This window comes from Tyto alba, unplaced genomic scaffold (assembly GCF_018691265.1).
Source record: "Tyto alba isolate M040663 unplaced genomic scaffold, T.alba_DEE_v4.0 Super-Scaffold_1000006, whole genome shotgun sequence".
Taxonomy (NCBI): Eukaryota; Metazoa; Chordata; class Aves; order Strigiformes; family Tytonidae; genus Tyto; species Tyto alba.
Genome location: NW_024881272.1, coordinates 10,292,770 through 10,307,520, shown reverse-complemented (window position 1 = coordinate 10,307,520; position 14,751 = coordinate 10,292,770). Strand labels below are relative to the sequence as shown.

General features: G+C 45.1%; 1 protein-coding gene across 1 annotated transcript; it reads left to right on the top strand.

Annotated features, from left to right (window-relative positions):
* The first annotated feature begins 2,109 nt into the window (after positions 1-2,109).
* Positions 2,110-13,913, top strand: LOC116962896 (complement factor H-like). The gene is made up of 12 exons (XM_042808094.1): positions 2,110-2,213; positions 3,281-3,469; positions 4,329-4,517; positions 5,554-5,760; positions 6,377-6,553; positions 7,203-7,379; positions 8,372-8,548; positions 9,821-10,003; positions 10,757-10,957; positions 12,697-12,897; positions 13,205-13,399; positions 13,539-13,913. The coding sequence occupies exons 1-12, from the start codon at positions 2,153-2,155 to the stop codon at positions 13,547-13,549; spliced, it is 1,968 nt and encodes a 655-aa protein (XP_042664028.1). The 5' UTR covers positions 2,110-2,152; the 3' UTR covers positions 13,550-13,913.
* Positions 13,914-14,751: the final 838 nt, after the last annotated feature.

The following is a 14,751-nucleotide window of genomic DNA, read 5'->3' as shown; positions in this document are numbered from 1 at the left end:
GAGCAAAGCTGGGAAGAACTGAGGGATGTTGTGTAATAGAAATTATGCAATTGTTTGGAGCTCATGTATTGGAAGCAGCTGCCTGACCCGCAATTGCTATTTAGAAAAGGTAACTCGGTGTTTTCCAGTGACTGAGTTACGAATGAGGCCAAAAGTTAGTGACCTTTATCAATCTATAAAAGTTAATGACCTATAAAAAGGGGCAGGAATGGTGGCAGATAAGGTAGAAATTAATTTTCTTTTAGTTGACCTTTTTTGTTCTTCTTAGTGCTATACTAAAGGAAAAATTCCTGAGAGACTAGTCTTTCTGAAACACGGAAGGATTAGAAGGTGAGGAAGGAGCGAACCAGAAAGATTGGACTCAGTAAAATCCATGAAACTTTGTTATATACTGTTTGTGGGGTTCCTTGTTTTATATTGCAAACCTGCCAGGACTTCATAAACAACAGTTAGTGCTTAGGGTCATGTTGGACTAGTATGTAACAATCTAAAACACAAATAAATGCCATGTGTCTCTAGAAAAATTATTGGAGTATTTATATTCCTGGTTTTCTCTATAGAATGTGCTTAGTTCCTTAAAAAAAGGGTTAATATAGCTTTTAATATTGGACATTTGTCACTAAGACTTCTGTGGACTTTCAGAAAAACACCTTTCTGCGAGGTGTTTTGAAGTTCTGACAGTTGTATGAAGTGGCACATCAATGATGATGAAATTAATTTAGTGTATATAGTAATAGCAATATCTGTTAGTCCTCAGATGAATGTTATCATTCAGTAAACAAAACAATGCCATGGGTGTTTTTGAAGGGAGAAAAAACAACTCAAAGTCAACTGCTACGTTAGTTGATCCTGTGTTTCACAATAGTTCCTAGCAACAAGGGTGCTGGAAGAAGAAAATTAGAATGTCCTTAAAAAAGAAGACTGTATAAGAAACTCCACAGAAAACAACCTTGAAAATAATCTTGGAGCTCAGTACAGTCAATGTTGTCCCACTGGTGTAGCCCAGTAAATATAATTTTTGTCAATGCTAATAAAAGAACACAGGCTCTGCGTTGACTTGACAGTGCAGAATTCCTAGGCCTGGCTGGGCTTGTCTTGAGCTGATTTTAGCTTGTTTAGCTGTGATAGCAGTTGTTTGGCAATCACCTCATCAGCTGCCTAAATGTGTTTTAGTTAACTCTAGTTCATAGGGGTAACAAGCAGTTACTGAAGTATCTATGACTGTAGACTAAAATGTGGTGTGGAAAAGGAGAATGTGGGACAACATGAGGATGAACAGAGGTCAAAGATTGTAAAAACAAGCTACAGTGGTCAAGCAACAGAAGTGCAACTCGGTCTTGACCGGGTAAACCCAATTTTAGTGAACAGAGACACTGAATAACTGGCATCTAAAAAAGTGGACGGTATTAAGAAAATACATCCATGTAAACACAAGGAGACCTCAGTACTTAGGAGGAAGGGACTCCTGCTACTTGCACTGAACTCTTTGCAATAAAAATCATCACACACTAATGATTCACCATGGCATTCCCCTCCTGCCTTGCTAGCCTCCTTGTAAAAGACTGGTGCTGTCAACCAGAGGAGCCAAGGAAGGATGAACGTAACACCAGAGGAAGTGGTTAGATGCTAGGACAGTTTTTTTTCTGTAAAACGCTTTAAAAAAACCCAAACAAACAACAAAATTGCATTACTGAGGCTTTCTTTCATTAATTTGGACTATGAACGTTAGCATTATTGGAAGCGGACTAACATTAACCTAGTATTATTCTTAAACTGCTAAGATTTTAGTCAGACTGATATTAAATTATGGGCTCCAGATATAGGGTGGTTTTGCCCATTACAAAATTTTAAGTTTGAAAAACTAAGTGCACTATATTGTACATTATAAACAAACTGTGTGGTTTTGGTTATGGATTTCATAATGTTTCTTTGTCAAATTCAGTCTGAAAAGTTTTGTGAAAAAACTGTTGAAGCCTTTTTGCAACAATTGCATAACTTGTACAGATTGACTCCTGTGTTGCAAGAAAAGTGGGGGAGGAGATTGCAAGGACAGCCTCAGGAATCATGGGAATGAATATAAGTACATGAAATTTGGAGTACAGAAAATAGTAACTCTGTTGCAGAGGACATCTTTAAATTCTAAAGCTTGGAAATGACACTGCTGAGCCACACCATGGTGCTTCTGCTGTGGATGAGCTGTACTGCATGTAAAGGTAAGTTATTAAATGGAAAATTATGCTTTTAAATGACGTAGCTGTTGACAATCAAGAAAAATTAACTGAAAAAAAATATAAACAATACCATTTACTATTTATAGAATTCCTGTCAGAAGTTTGGCATGAGAGTTATAATCTAGGACAATGCATTTGAGAATTTTTGCTTTATATTTTCTTGTATGAGCTTGCTTCTTTGCCTTGGGCCTAAACTTAATGACTCGCTTAAAATACATTAATCCATACAAATTCATTTGTATTTCACTTTAGTTACTACTAAAAATGCAGAATAATGGGTTGATTTTTAAAACATTGTACAACCCTTAAAAAATATAGGTACTTTGTTATTTCAAGAAGTTGTATGGTAAGAAAAACTTGCTGCCTGAAGGAGGTCTTTAATGAATATATATCTTTGTTAAAATAACCAGTTTTACACTCTGTGATTGGTCCATTTAAATCTGTTCATCATATCAAGATCATTCTCCTCCCTCTGCCTTTAAAAGTGCTTTCTTGTATATACCTTATACTTTCAAAGAATGATCCAACTTCTTTCTTTTTTGAAATGATGGAACTAATTTTAGGAATCTGGGCCAAATAGGTTTATTTGTAGAAAAGAAAATTGAGAAACATAACAGCATATGTAAAACTTTACTCCAGTTCTGGAAACTCTATTCCAGTTCTCGAAAACAGAAACTACTCTGAGAAATTCAGAAGTTTATTAAGATTTTCAATTAAAATGGTTTTAGTCTAGTTTTTTCAATACAAAGACTGTGAAAATAGTAAAGATGACAACAATTTCTTAGAGCAAGGAGATAATGCTGTTTATAAGTACAGTATATTCCCAGATGGAGGGATGTAGGTCATCCGAATATTATTTAATTCCCATGTAGTGCCATTATTTGCAGCTGTCTGCACTGTCCTGAATCTATCAATTAACAAGAACTTGTGTCCGTTTCTGCTGGAACAGCATGCAAACACCCACCTATCACTGATTTTGAAGAAATTGCTAGTAGCAGGATAAGAAGAAAATGGCAGTGTGCAGTCAAATAACAAGAATCCATGCACAGCTTCTGCAGGAGCAGTCTGTGAAGACCCACCTCTCGTTGACTTTGGAGAAATTGTTAGTGGGCATAAATTGGGATATAAGGAAAATGACAGAGTGCAGTATACGTGCAACCCTGGATACACTTTATCGGGATCAGAATGGGTAACGTGCCATGAAAAGATCTGGACACCTAGACCACCACAATGTTTGGGTAAGTGTAACTTCTATTTCTGGTTGACGTCGTACTGGTAGACAATTCTAATAATTCTTAAAGTAGGAGTTTCAGAATTGCGTTTACATTTGTTGCTTGACTACCAAGTCTGTAATGGACCAAAATGAATCCCTGGATTCAATACTTAGTAACTTGTGGATCTTAGTGTCCCAAAATCGTTTACACTCAACTGTGGTTTTTATTCTGAGAATTTTGAAGCTGTCTGGAAGGTTACAAGCTGTTAAACATTTTACCTGTACTTTCAAGAACTTGTGCAATAAGGTACAGATACTGACAGTGGTGTCAGCCTCTTTCCCCCAGCGATTGCATTTGCTAAGACATCCTTTCATGTAGTTTCCTAACTGTCCCTTATATGTGGGAGGAGCGTTGCCGTGGTAAACTGCTTTGCTATCTTCAATTTCCTCCTTAGAGCTCTTTGTTGGGAGTCTTTTAAAAATAATTTTTAATGCTATCCTAGGTAATGGAAACACAATAGGGGTAAAATTAGACTTACTCCCACTGATGTCATTAATTCATTAGATCAAGGACTACGGTCCCCTGAAATCAGTACCTCTTGAGATCATCACTGCTGTTTGCAAAGTCTGTAAAGTTGTCTTTTACACGTATGAATAAAAATACGTTTGGAAGTTGTGCCATATCATTGGTGAACTACCTAAAACTAAACATCCCGAATTAATTGTGTTAGAGACCAAGTGTTTAAGTCTGCATTCTTACTTTTAAAAATCACTGCTGAGAACCAAGCTGGTTTTTCACTATCTTTTCCGAGGAGATGCTTCACATGGTAAAAGCCAACAAAGGTTCATACTCTACCATTTTTAATTTTTCTTGTTTCCCCTAGCACCATGTACCATTACAAAACAGCAACTGGAGGCCCAAAACCTACTTCTCTCCAGTGGACAAAGACGCACATTTTTGATTCAAAGTGGTCAGTGGCAAAAATTTATGTGCGTAACAGGATTTAAACTCACAGCTTCTTCTATCGAGCAGTGTTTTAATGGGCACATCAAGCTTCCTTCCTGTATTGCAGGTAAATATACACTATACTCGAATAATTTTGATCTATCAAATACATCTTCTGTGTAATTTTGCAGTTGTTCATGTAAATGAACTGCACCTGCCTGTACTATCAGACAATGCTTATTCAACAGGCAATTGGCTTTCCCACAACAAATACACTTGCTGATGGTAAGGGAGCGTGTAAATCTAGGGCAGAGGGCAATTAACCAGAATTAAAGGTGCATGATGTGGGACAATCTCTCCCTTCCTTTTATACTTAAACCAAAAGAAAAATTTGCATTTCAGATTCACATGACATCTGATCAATTGTAGATATCTATATTTAAGGAGAAAAGTAAGTCCTGCAGTTACCTGTTTCTCTCTGCTTCCTGTGAAAGTACTCTTTCATGTTTGGCTAGGATGTAGATGTCTGAGTTGATAAATTGAATACGGTGCCACCCTGATTCAGAAAATTGTTTCAGACATAATTCTTCATAACAGATGTTTTAACAGACTTTTAACCTTGGCTTATATTACTAGAACTCAACAAGAGATATAGATGCCTGGTGAGAGAGTATGTAAGGAAAATATATATAGGAAGTACGTTATAATAGTTTGTAAATTCTGTTCTCTCTGTTTCATCATGTCATCACAAAACCCCTCAGGACATTGGTAGAACTTGATTAAGAGTGGAAAAATTTAATAGCTAATATTCTAGAAACTCACTTTCAGTATCACAAAACAAGATAATGTCTCTTTTATTTCTCTGCCTATTAAATTTTCCATGTTCTTGATGACAAGCAGTAACTGGTATGTAATTTCTTAGGTATGAACTGGAAAATGGCTTTAATGTGGTCCAAAGGAAAAGAGAGAAACTTCATGTAGGAGAGAAAGGAAAAGAAAGAAGTTTTGCTTTGTGTATCCTATATATTTCTTCATCTTCCTTTCAAGCAATTTACTTTATGTTTGGATTAATTTTTTGTTTCTTTTCCGTTTTAGACAGCATATGCCATTGCAATATTAATTGCTTGCATTATTGTTTACCTGTGTTTTCTGTATTTTTTTAGAAAGTCTGTGTTTGCCACCACAACCCGTAGAATGTGCTGAAGTTCTTAGGCTGGAAAATCAAAGCTTACAAATTAAAAAGGAAGGGAAAACATATTATCTGGCTGGTACTAGATTTAAGTATGTTTCTCGTTCTGGATACATGCTAGATGGACCATCAGAGATAACTTGTTCTATGGGAAACTGGACTTCGGCTCCTGCGTGCTTGGGTAATATCAGAAAATACCTTTTTTTGAAGTGCCTTAAGCAATGAAATCGAAAGAAATTTAAACTGGAGGTTGGCTAGTAAGAGCCAGCAACTCCCTGTTTTGCTGTGGAATCTTACCACCCCTCATGGATGTGTTCAGAGCAATCCTGACTGGATGCGAGACTGCCTTTCTGAATGCAGTTTAGTTTTGAAAGATTCCCCTGTGTTCTTGCATTTTTGTCCAGTTCCTCTCTCTGCCGGGTGAGTCCTGGGCACATGCTCATAACCCAAGGGTCTGTCTTCTACAGAGCCCACCAGCGACTAGGAGTTGCTTTGGTGCTTTAGTGATGGAAAGCACTTTGGTGTAGTAAGGGACAGAAGCCTTTATTAATATTTTCAGGCATGGTTAGGAACAGGATCTAAATATCTTCCAGTGACGGCAGTCCACGCCTATGTAGGGGAATGGCTTCTTCCATCTTCTGTATGCCGCCTTGCATATAAACCTGCACTGCCAGCGGATGACTATGCCAATGTTAGAAGCTAGAAGCAGCTCTCTAAAGCATCTGTTTGGTGGAAACAGTGCGCTCAGTCTACGTGCATCACGCTAGCACAAGCGTCAGCTTTCTGTATCTTTTCAGAAATGCCGTGTGGAAGTATTCCAAAAGTTGCCAATGCTCAAACTGAAGGCAGAAACAAGGAAATTTATGAGCCTGGTGAAACAATTCGCTACCAGTGTGATGCAGGCTTCCTGATTGTTGGTCCCCCCGAAATTATTTGCAGAGAAGGAAACTGGACAGCACCGCCCATCTGTGAAGGTATAGGGTCTACTTCTAAGAAGTCTATGGTCCTTCTTAGCCTTTCCGGTTGTGAATTAAAATAATGTCAACTCAGGCATGCAGGTGAGTCAGGCCAATAGAGCCAACGGGTGACTTGCTTTGAATGGGCTGCTACAAGCCCTGATTTTCTGGCTCCTGAGAAACAAGCAGCAGGGTAGATCAGCAAAGAAACCGTTTCCCCCGTGGGCCGAAACTAGGAGCTAAAACTTAGCTCTCTGCTGGCATCAAGCAGGCAGAGGGTTATGGAGGAATGGGTGCTGGCTGCAGAGGAGGAGATAACTGGCAGGACAATGTAGCTGCTTTTCACATCACAAGGAATGTTGTTGCCGAAAGTTACCTTCAAATAGCAGAGGAATCACTTCATTCTCCAGCCCGTTGGCACACAATGCTGTTCACCACCGATCCGCACGTTTGGCCGATCTCTGCCACTCCTGTTCTCTTTTTAGTCGCTTCACGAAAAAATAATATTGTGTGGTGAAGCGTCGCAGGGTGAAGACCGTATCATCTTCCTCTCCTACCTGTAGAAAAGGATCTGCGTTTCGCAAAGCATTTTTGGTGCTCCGGAATGCAATGTTCTGTGACTGTCGTATCGCTGCGCTACCGTTCTTAAACGCCCCTCTCTCTCCAGACGTCAGCTGTGGAGCCGCACCTGAAATTCCCAATGCCCGTATGACAAGCACTCAAGAGGAGAGGTACCTGCCCGGTGCCAGACTGCAGTATGAATGTGAAAGCAATTTTCAAATGACGGGTGGAAATTACGTCACTTGTACAAATGGAGAATGGACACAAGCGCCAACCTGCAGAGGTAGGAACGTGTGCTTTCATCTTGCCTCTTTGCACAGAGGGGACTGTTTGATTGCCGACACGCTCTAACAACTTTACCTTTTTCACTTCTGGTTCCTTCGTGTAACCCGACTTTGTGCTCACTATCGCTTCCTTGCACAGCACTTTTAATTTAGCTTGATGCTTCGAGAAATACCAGGGGTATGCTCATCGACAGCAAAAGCGTCTTGAAGAAGCAGGGCCTGAGAAGTGCTGCTCTGTCATTCTGCGGTATAATACCGGTGTTTCCCCAGAGTCTGCCACCTCAGTGACACGTAAGGGCTCCTCTGCTTTGTTCAAACCTGTCCGGGGGTGTCTTGACTGGCAGGAGCCGTAGGGGACACAAACAGCTGTTCTTCTCCAGGGCTCCGCTCTGACCGCTGCAGATCCCAGCAGAGACTCAGCTCCAGAGCGTGTAGGATGCGCTGGGGCCGTGAAGTGGGAAGAGCGTTCGTGTGACGAGGAACTGGCAGGAGCCGTGCTCCTGCCTCCTGCCCAAATCCGTGGCTGCAGGGTGAACAAGCGCTCCTTGGCTGTCACACACCTCCAGGGAGCTGACTGCACTTCCCCATCCCTGAGCAGTGCAGGCTGACAAGCTCCTCCAGCGCTGCCGGGCCTCCGGAGCGCTGCAGCCACCCCTGTGGCTCCCGGGAATGCCAGGGCTCCCTGGGCAGGGACGCGGGCTCGCAGGAAGGCCGGGGTGGCTTCTTGTGCCGTGAGGTGTGGCTATGGAAACGCCGGCTTTTTCTAGAAGCTCTCCTGGGCCCTGCCATCTCCCGAGAGCCCCAGAAAGAGTGTTCTGCCGCCTCTGTCGCACCTCATTGCTTTCTCCATGGTGAACTCTTGGAGCTGTGACCCACCTGAGGCAGAAACGCTGGACAGAAATCATAGCAAGGTTGATGCCTTTAGCTGTCGGTTGTAGAGGGGCACACCGCAACGGCTGCAGTCATGACTGCAGCAGCGTCTCTTTTTCAGATGTGACGTGTGAACCTCCTCCAGAAATTGCTGGCGGCAAAGTAGAAGGTGTTAAAAAGTCAAGGTACTTGCCTGGGGAGAGTGCTCGCTACCAGTGCTGGAAAGGTTTTGAGATGACCGGGGCTTCCAACATAGCGTGTCAGAATGGGACCTGGACAGAGCTGCCAAAGTGCAAAGGTAATTTCTCTCTCTGTTCATACAGTCGCCTGTCAGTGAGACTACCACGAAGCTGACTTAGTGGCATTTACGTCTCCAACTTTCAGTCTCACTGTGCAGAAATACCACGTAGCTGGTGCACTCGGGAAAAAGCCATTTTCCCAGGTATTTATTCCGATGAGCTTACCAGCTGAGTCACCCAGGCAGCATCACTCGAAAGGGCCACACCTGGACAACCACCCCGAGGCCGAGAGCAGTTGCTGGCCAGGTCTAATTTTGAGACGCAGCCCCTTGGACTTCTTAGCATCTGCTTTCTGGGCCTGCCTGATGAGGAGGTAGTGAGAAATTCTATCGTCACTGTTGGAGAACAGAGCCCACAGCTCCCCTACTAGTTGATATCCCGATAGTGCAGATGACACATTGCTTTATTGAATGCCACGGAGTCAAATCAGCTGTTAAATCAACCGAGAGTAGAACTGGACGTGTGAGCCAGTACCTAGGTACGGTGCTGGTGCCTGCTAGGATCTCATGAGCACAGTGAATTACCTCGTTTGTTTTCATTAGACATACAGAAAGTTTCAGCACAGGACCCAGCGCAGCAGCGTTTGACTCAAACAGCACCCAGCTGGGAGCTGAAGCGGTGCATCGACAGCAGATGAATTAGCACCAGGCTCCCCGTTCTGACTCCAGAACACGGTGCCAAGCACAAAGAGGCTTGCTGCTGGTACCAAGGGATCCGGGTCTTCTCTGAAGCTTCCCCAGTGCAAGGGCCATTGGAGGGCAGCGGTGTGGTGCTTGAATACCTGTAAAAGTCTGCGAGGCAGCAGTGCTTCGGGAATGGCACGTGTGAGCTCCCCAGTAAGAGGCCCGCAGAGCCCAAGGGCTATCCCCTTAGTGATTGCAGTGGTGCGGTTTGGTGACAGTCGTTACTGTCTGCAGTTGAATCCGCTTTTCTCGCTGCTCTGACAGTACAGGGAGGTGGTGGGTGTCAGGCTCCTCTGCAGAAAGAGCTGTGACAAATGCTACACCGTTACGCGGGACGAGAGGAGGTCCTGCACACAGCTGCAAGCACTTCAGCCGTGGAAAACGGGGTGCACTGGCACTTGGGAGTCCCCGCACTGGAGAAATGAGAAACTCTTGTTCTTTTTTACCTGCCAGGTATTTGGTTTTCTCTCTGCCTTCCCGCAGGTCTCTCAGAGTTGTACCAACGTACTGTCTGGTAGTACTCGTGGCCAGGCCTCCGTTGCAATTAAACTCTCGTGGCTTTCTCTCTGATTGGGAATTTTCTTCCAGGGAAAGGTGGGAAATGTGGCCCACCTCCAGTTATTGAAAACGGAGACCTCCTTTCCTTCCCCATGCAAGAATATCCACAAGGTACAATTCTGGAATACAAATGCCCAAGTCTCTACGTCCTGGAAGGCTCCCAGTATATCACTTGTACGGATGGGCAGTGGACAAGCCCCCCAGTTTGCCTGGGTAGGTTGAAGCACGTGCTGTGTGGCCAAAGGCTGTGGGACTGCTCCCGTTGTCGTCTTCTCAGCTCCGGGGGGCATCGCCTGTGCAGCAGCACCTGTGCTGGCGCCAGCCTGGCAGAACAGCGACGAGTCCCTGTTTTGCCCAGAAGGAGTTTCTTCGTGAAGTTAGCTCGTGTAGTCTCCTCTGCTGCCCGCTGTCTCTCGCCACCACAGTGGGGTCGGGAGGACGCAGTTTGGCTGAAGCCCACAGTGCGAGGGGGATCTCGATCACTGTGCCGGGCCCCCAGCTGCTCCCGAGTTAGGGTCCCTGCTGTGGTCAGCAGGCTGTGAGGGGGGAGGATGGTCTGAGTGCTTGGCAGTGTTGGGGAAATACAGGGTGTATCTGTGACGTGGCTGTGAGGAAACTAATCGAGAGAAGTGCCGAGCTGAAGGGAAGGAGGCATCTCCAAAAAGACACGGGGAGGTTCATTGGTGCCTGCTGACTTCCCCACCCGTGCTTCGATCCTCTCTGTGTGACTGTCAGCGTGAAAAGACTTCTCCATAGCTCTGTGTGGCGGTGTGGGGTCTCAGCCACGGTCTTTCTGCCATTTAGCTTGGGTGTGAATGTCTCCCTTGTTGCAGGTAACAGAGGGTCAGAGCAAATAGCCGGGGGTATTTTTTGAAGCGAAGACCTTCTGTAGGCTCTGGAGGGGAAAAAAGCTACCCGTGGTGTGTCTGTATGAAGTGACAACACTCTCTTCTTGCCTTTTTCAAGTGGCCTGTACAGCATCTGAAGAAGACATGAGCAGAAACAATATTGAGCCGAAATGGATAATAGGAAGAAAGTTGTATGCCAGCTCGGGTGACTTCATTGAATTTCGGTGTAAGAGAGGCTACATGGAGCACCCAGCATCTCCCCCTTTCAGAGCACAGTGTATGGATGGGACGATACAATATCCACAGTGTAGTGCAGGAGGTAAGTCACCTCCACTTTGGCCACAGCTTAGCTGCTGTGTTGTTGCTTTTTTAGTGCTGAATCTGAGGGAAATGCCTGTAGGTTTCCTGGGGGAGTGCCTGGGGAGGAGCCAGGGTGTGGGAGCATCCCATCCGTAAGCTGCAGGCGGGGAGGGGCAGTGCCCCAGGATGCCGTTGAGCAGCGTACCTGAGCGGGAAAGTCTGCTGGGGAAACACCTCTCGGGGGCTCATGCCAGGGTTACTTGTGCTGTGACTGCCTGGCCACCTGTAGGCAGGAACGGAGCTTATCAGTGCCCTGAAAGTAAATTCCATGATTGTGAAACACGCTGTTTTCCTGACCATATTATGTCTGCACAGCAGGAGACAATCTGCAGACTTTCCCAAACCTGCCTGTTTAGGCAGGGCTTTCCCAGAGCCAGTTTGTGTCCTGGTTCTCTTTTGCAGCCATGGCTGTGCCTTCTTTGCGCCTCTGGCCCTCCAAACTTGTCTCTGATTCTGGCATGTGCAGACATGTGTGGAGGCAACAGCTGTTGCCTGTTGGACTGAATCCCTCTGAGGGGATCTCCACCACTGTGCAGGGTTCCTGCACTGGGTACTGTGCTACAGTCACCAGGATGTGAGCGGGGAAGTGTCGCGGGTGGAGTCCAGCACTTCTCTGTAAGGAGAAGCAATGATATACTTTATTGATATAAAGTGATGAGTTAACAAAGTTCAATGGTAAATGAATGGGTTTAATAAGATACGATGGCTAGGTATAGTTGATTATTTACTGCACAGAGGACAGGGTCAGCCAAAATTGTCAGGCAGACCCTCCTACTGAGTCTTGAGGTTCAGAAAGGACCTGCTTACTTTCTAAACTCTTCCTCAGAGAGGACTCCAGGTGCAGATGGATCCACTCCTAGTCCCAGATTTGGTCAATGGTTTATGTATAAAGGATTATATGTGTCCAATCAATCCTTTATATCACGTCACTAAGATTTCAAAGTTTAGCAAGCTACTGAGAATCTTCTGTGGCAAGAAATCTCTCTAACCTCCATGATTAATCTTGAGCAGCATCACTATTCAGGGAGTGGTCCCTGCACACTACTCACTGCTGTGCAGGAGAGCTCAGTGGACCAGGGGCTGTCTGCGAATTATAGCTTGAGATGATTGATTTATAGTCATATTTGCATACCAGCAAGACGTCTGGGTCACCATTCCAGACAGCTTTTGGCTACCATGTTGCCATCTGTTCCCCAAAGTCCAGAGTAAGCTGGATGCAGCCATCACAGCCCACACTGGTGGTTATGGCTTAAGCAGGTAGGGAAAGAAGCACAATGCTGAGGAGGATGGATCTAAGTGCTTGGCAGTGTTGGGGAAATACAGGGTGTATCTGTGACGTGGCTGTGAGGAAACTAATCGAGAGAAGTGCCGAGCTGAAGGGAAGGAGGCATCTCCAAAAAGACACGGGGAGGTTCATTGGTGCCTGCTGACTTCCCCGTGCTTCAATCCTCTCTGTGTGACTGTCAGCGTGAAAAGACTTCTCCATAGCTCTGTGTGGCGGCGTGGGGTCTCAGCCACGGTCTTTCTGCCATTTAGCTTGGGTGTGAATGTCTCCCTTGTTGCAGGTAACAGAGGGTCAGAGCAAATAGCCGGGGGTATTTTTTGAAGCGAAGACCTTCTGTAGGCTCCGGAGGGGAAAAAAGCTACCCGTGGTGTGTCTGTATGAAGTGACAACACTCTCTTCTTGCCTTTTTCAAGTGGCCTGTACAGCATCTGAAGAAGACATGAGCAGAAACAATATTGAGCCGAAATGGATAATAGGAAGAAAGTTGTATGCCAGCTCGGGTGACTTCATTGAATTTCGGTGTAAGAGAGGCTACATGGAGCACCCAGCATCTCCCCCTTTCAGAGCACAGTGTGTAGAGGGGACATTAGAATACCCACACTGCAAGCCGGGAAGTAAGTCACCTCCACTTTGGCCACAGCTTAGCTACTGTGTTGTTGCTTTTTTAGTGCTGAATCTGAGGGAAATGCCTGTAGGTTTCCTGGGGGAGTGCCTGGGGAGGAGCCAGGGTGTGGGAGCATCCCATCCGTAAGCTGCAGGCGGGGAGGGGCAGTGCCCCAGGATGCCATTGAGCAGCGTACCTGAGCGGGAAAGTCTGCTGGGGAAACACCTCTCGGGGGCTCTCAGCTGCTACCAACAGTTTTAGAGCATCAGATTTCCAGTGTGAGGTTTACAGGCAAATAATGGAAGTGCTTTTTGCAGAGAACTGTATGGTGCGTGAGAGGATTATGGAAAGGAACCATATCCAACTACAGTCATCAAGCCAGTCGAGCACTTCCTATCGCACTGGGGATTATATTTTATTTGAATGCAAATGGTGGTACCGTCAAGTTTCACGCCCTGAGAAATTTAGAGCACAGTGCCTGGATGGAGCAATTGTGTATCCTATGTGTGAACGTAAGTGCTCGGTGCCGAGGACACGGCAGGCTGTAGAAGGCAGCTTTGCTGAAATTGCCTGTCCACCGCTCTGAGGAACCGCTGCGATGTGTCAGGCTTGGCCTTCACACCTTTTCCCCTTTTTCTCTTTACACTGCAGGGATCGTTTGATAATTGGAAATGGCATGAAGGATCCCAGCTGTGGAAATGAAAGACCCCTCAACCGACCTGTGATCTGAGCTCAGTTTTTCCTGGCATTTCCCGTTTCACTGTGCTTTGTTTGCAGCTTAGCCAATGTTCTGTCATGCAATTTGTCACTGGTTTTTCTTTTTATTTTTGGATGATTGTGTTTACATTTTATCTGGTTTTGTAAATGTGTTTACATTTTATCCCTCTGAATGGTTGTGCTTGCATTTTATCCATTCTATATTGATCTCCCTGTTATTTCGATTAAGAATTGTGTGCTGAAATAGGCTGGCTTTGGTAGCATACTGAGACAAGAATTAAAGCCCGCAGGTAATTTGATCAACAGCAAGCAGAGTGTGTTTGGCCTTGTCTGCTCCTAGCTTCTTCTCCATGCACTTGCCTGGAGGCTGCCCTGGGGCCACGGCAGAGGTGAGCATCCTGGCGGCCTGATCAGGATGAGCAAGTGAGTGGAGTCTCCTTTAAACAACTCCAGGAAGTCTCTAGATCAGAGACCCGGTTCTTATGGGGAACTTGAGCCTTGTCTTGAGAGGAAGGTGTTGGGATGCAAGTAACAGGGATTTCTGGGCGGAGGTGGGGACGCCTTCTTGGTCCAGGTCCTGGATGGGCTGGTCTGCGCAGCGCACAGCTCCATCTGCTGTTCATCTACAAGGAAGAACTGTGTGAGGTTGTGGAAATCAATGGCAGCCTTGGGTGTGGTGACCGTGCACTAACCTGATTCAGAGGGGAGAGAGAAAGACAAGTAGCAGACTAGAAATCGTGCACCTTAGGAGGCAGATTTGGGCTTGCTTAGGAAACCAGCAGGTGGGATTTTTTGGGACAGAGTCGTCCAGAAAATCTTAAAAGTCCTGAAGGACAGTCTCTTCCAAGCACAAGAACAATCAATTTTGGTGGTCAGGAGGAAAAACACATTCACCAACACTTTGGCTCGACTAAGAAAGGACTTCATGTAGATCTCTGAAGCAGAAAATAAATCATTGCAATTAGGAGAGCGGGGCAAAAAAAGACTAAAAAGTGACCTGTCCATGAAATTGACTTGGCATTTATGGACAGTATTAGGAAAGCTGAAGTTCACCTAGTGTGACTGTTGCAAGGGACATCAAAGGTCAGAAGAAGATACTCTATTTCTGCACTACAATTGAAAGAATAGAATAGAAAAATGTGGCCTG

What these genes read in the sequence shown, in the direction of transcription:
- LOC116962896 (XM_042808094.1), top strand. Translation starts at nt 2,153, where the DNA reads ATGACACTGCTGAGCCACACCATGGTGCTTCTGCTGTGGATGAGCTGT. An exon ending in GAGCTGTACTGCATGTAAAG is followed by an intron (nt 2,214 to 3,280) that starts GTAAGTTATTAA and finishes ATCCATGCACAG; the next exon opens with CTTCTGCAGGAGCAGTCTGT. An exon ending in TTCGGCTCCTGCGTGCTTGG is followed by an intron (nt 5,761 to 6,376) that starts GTAATATCAGAA and finishes GTATCTTTTCAG; the next exon opens with AAATGCCGTGTGGAAGTATT.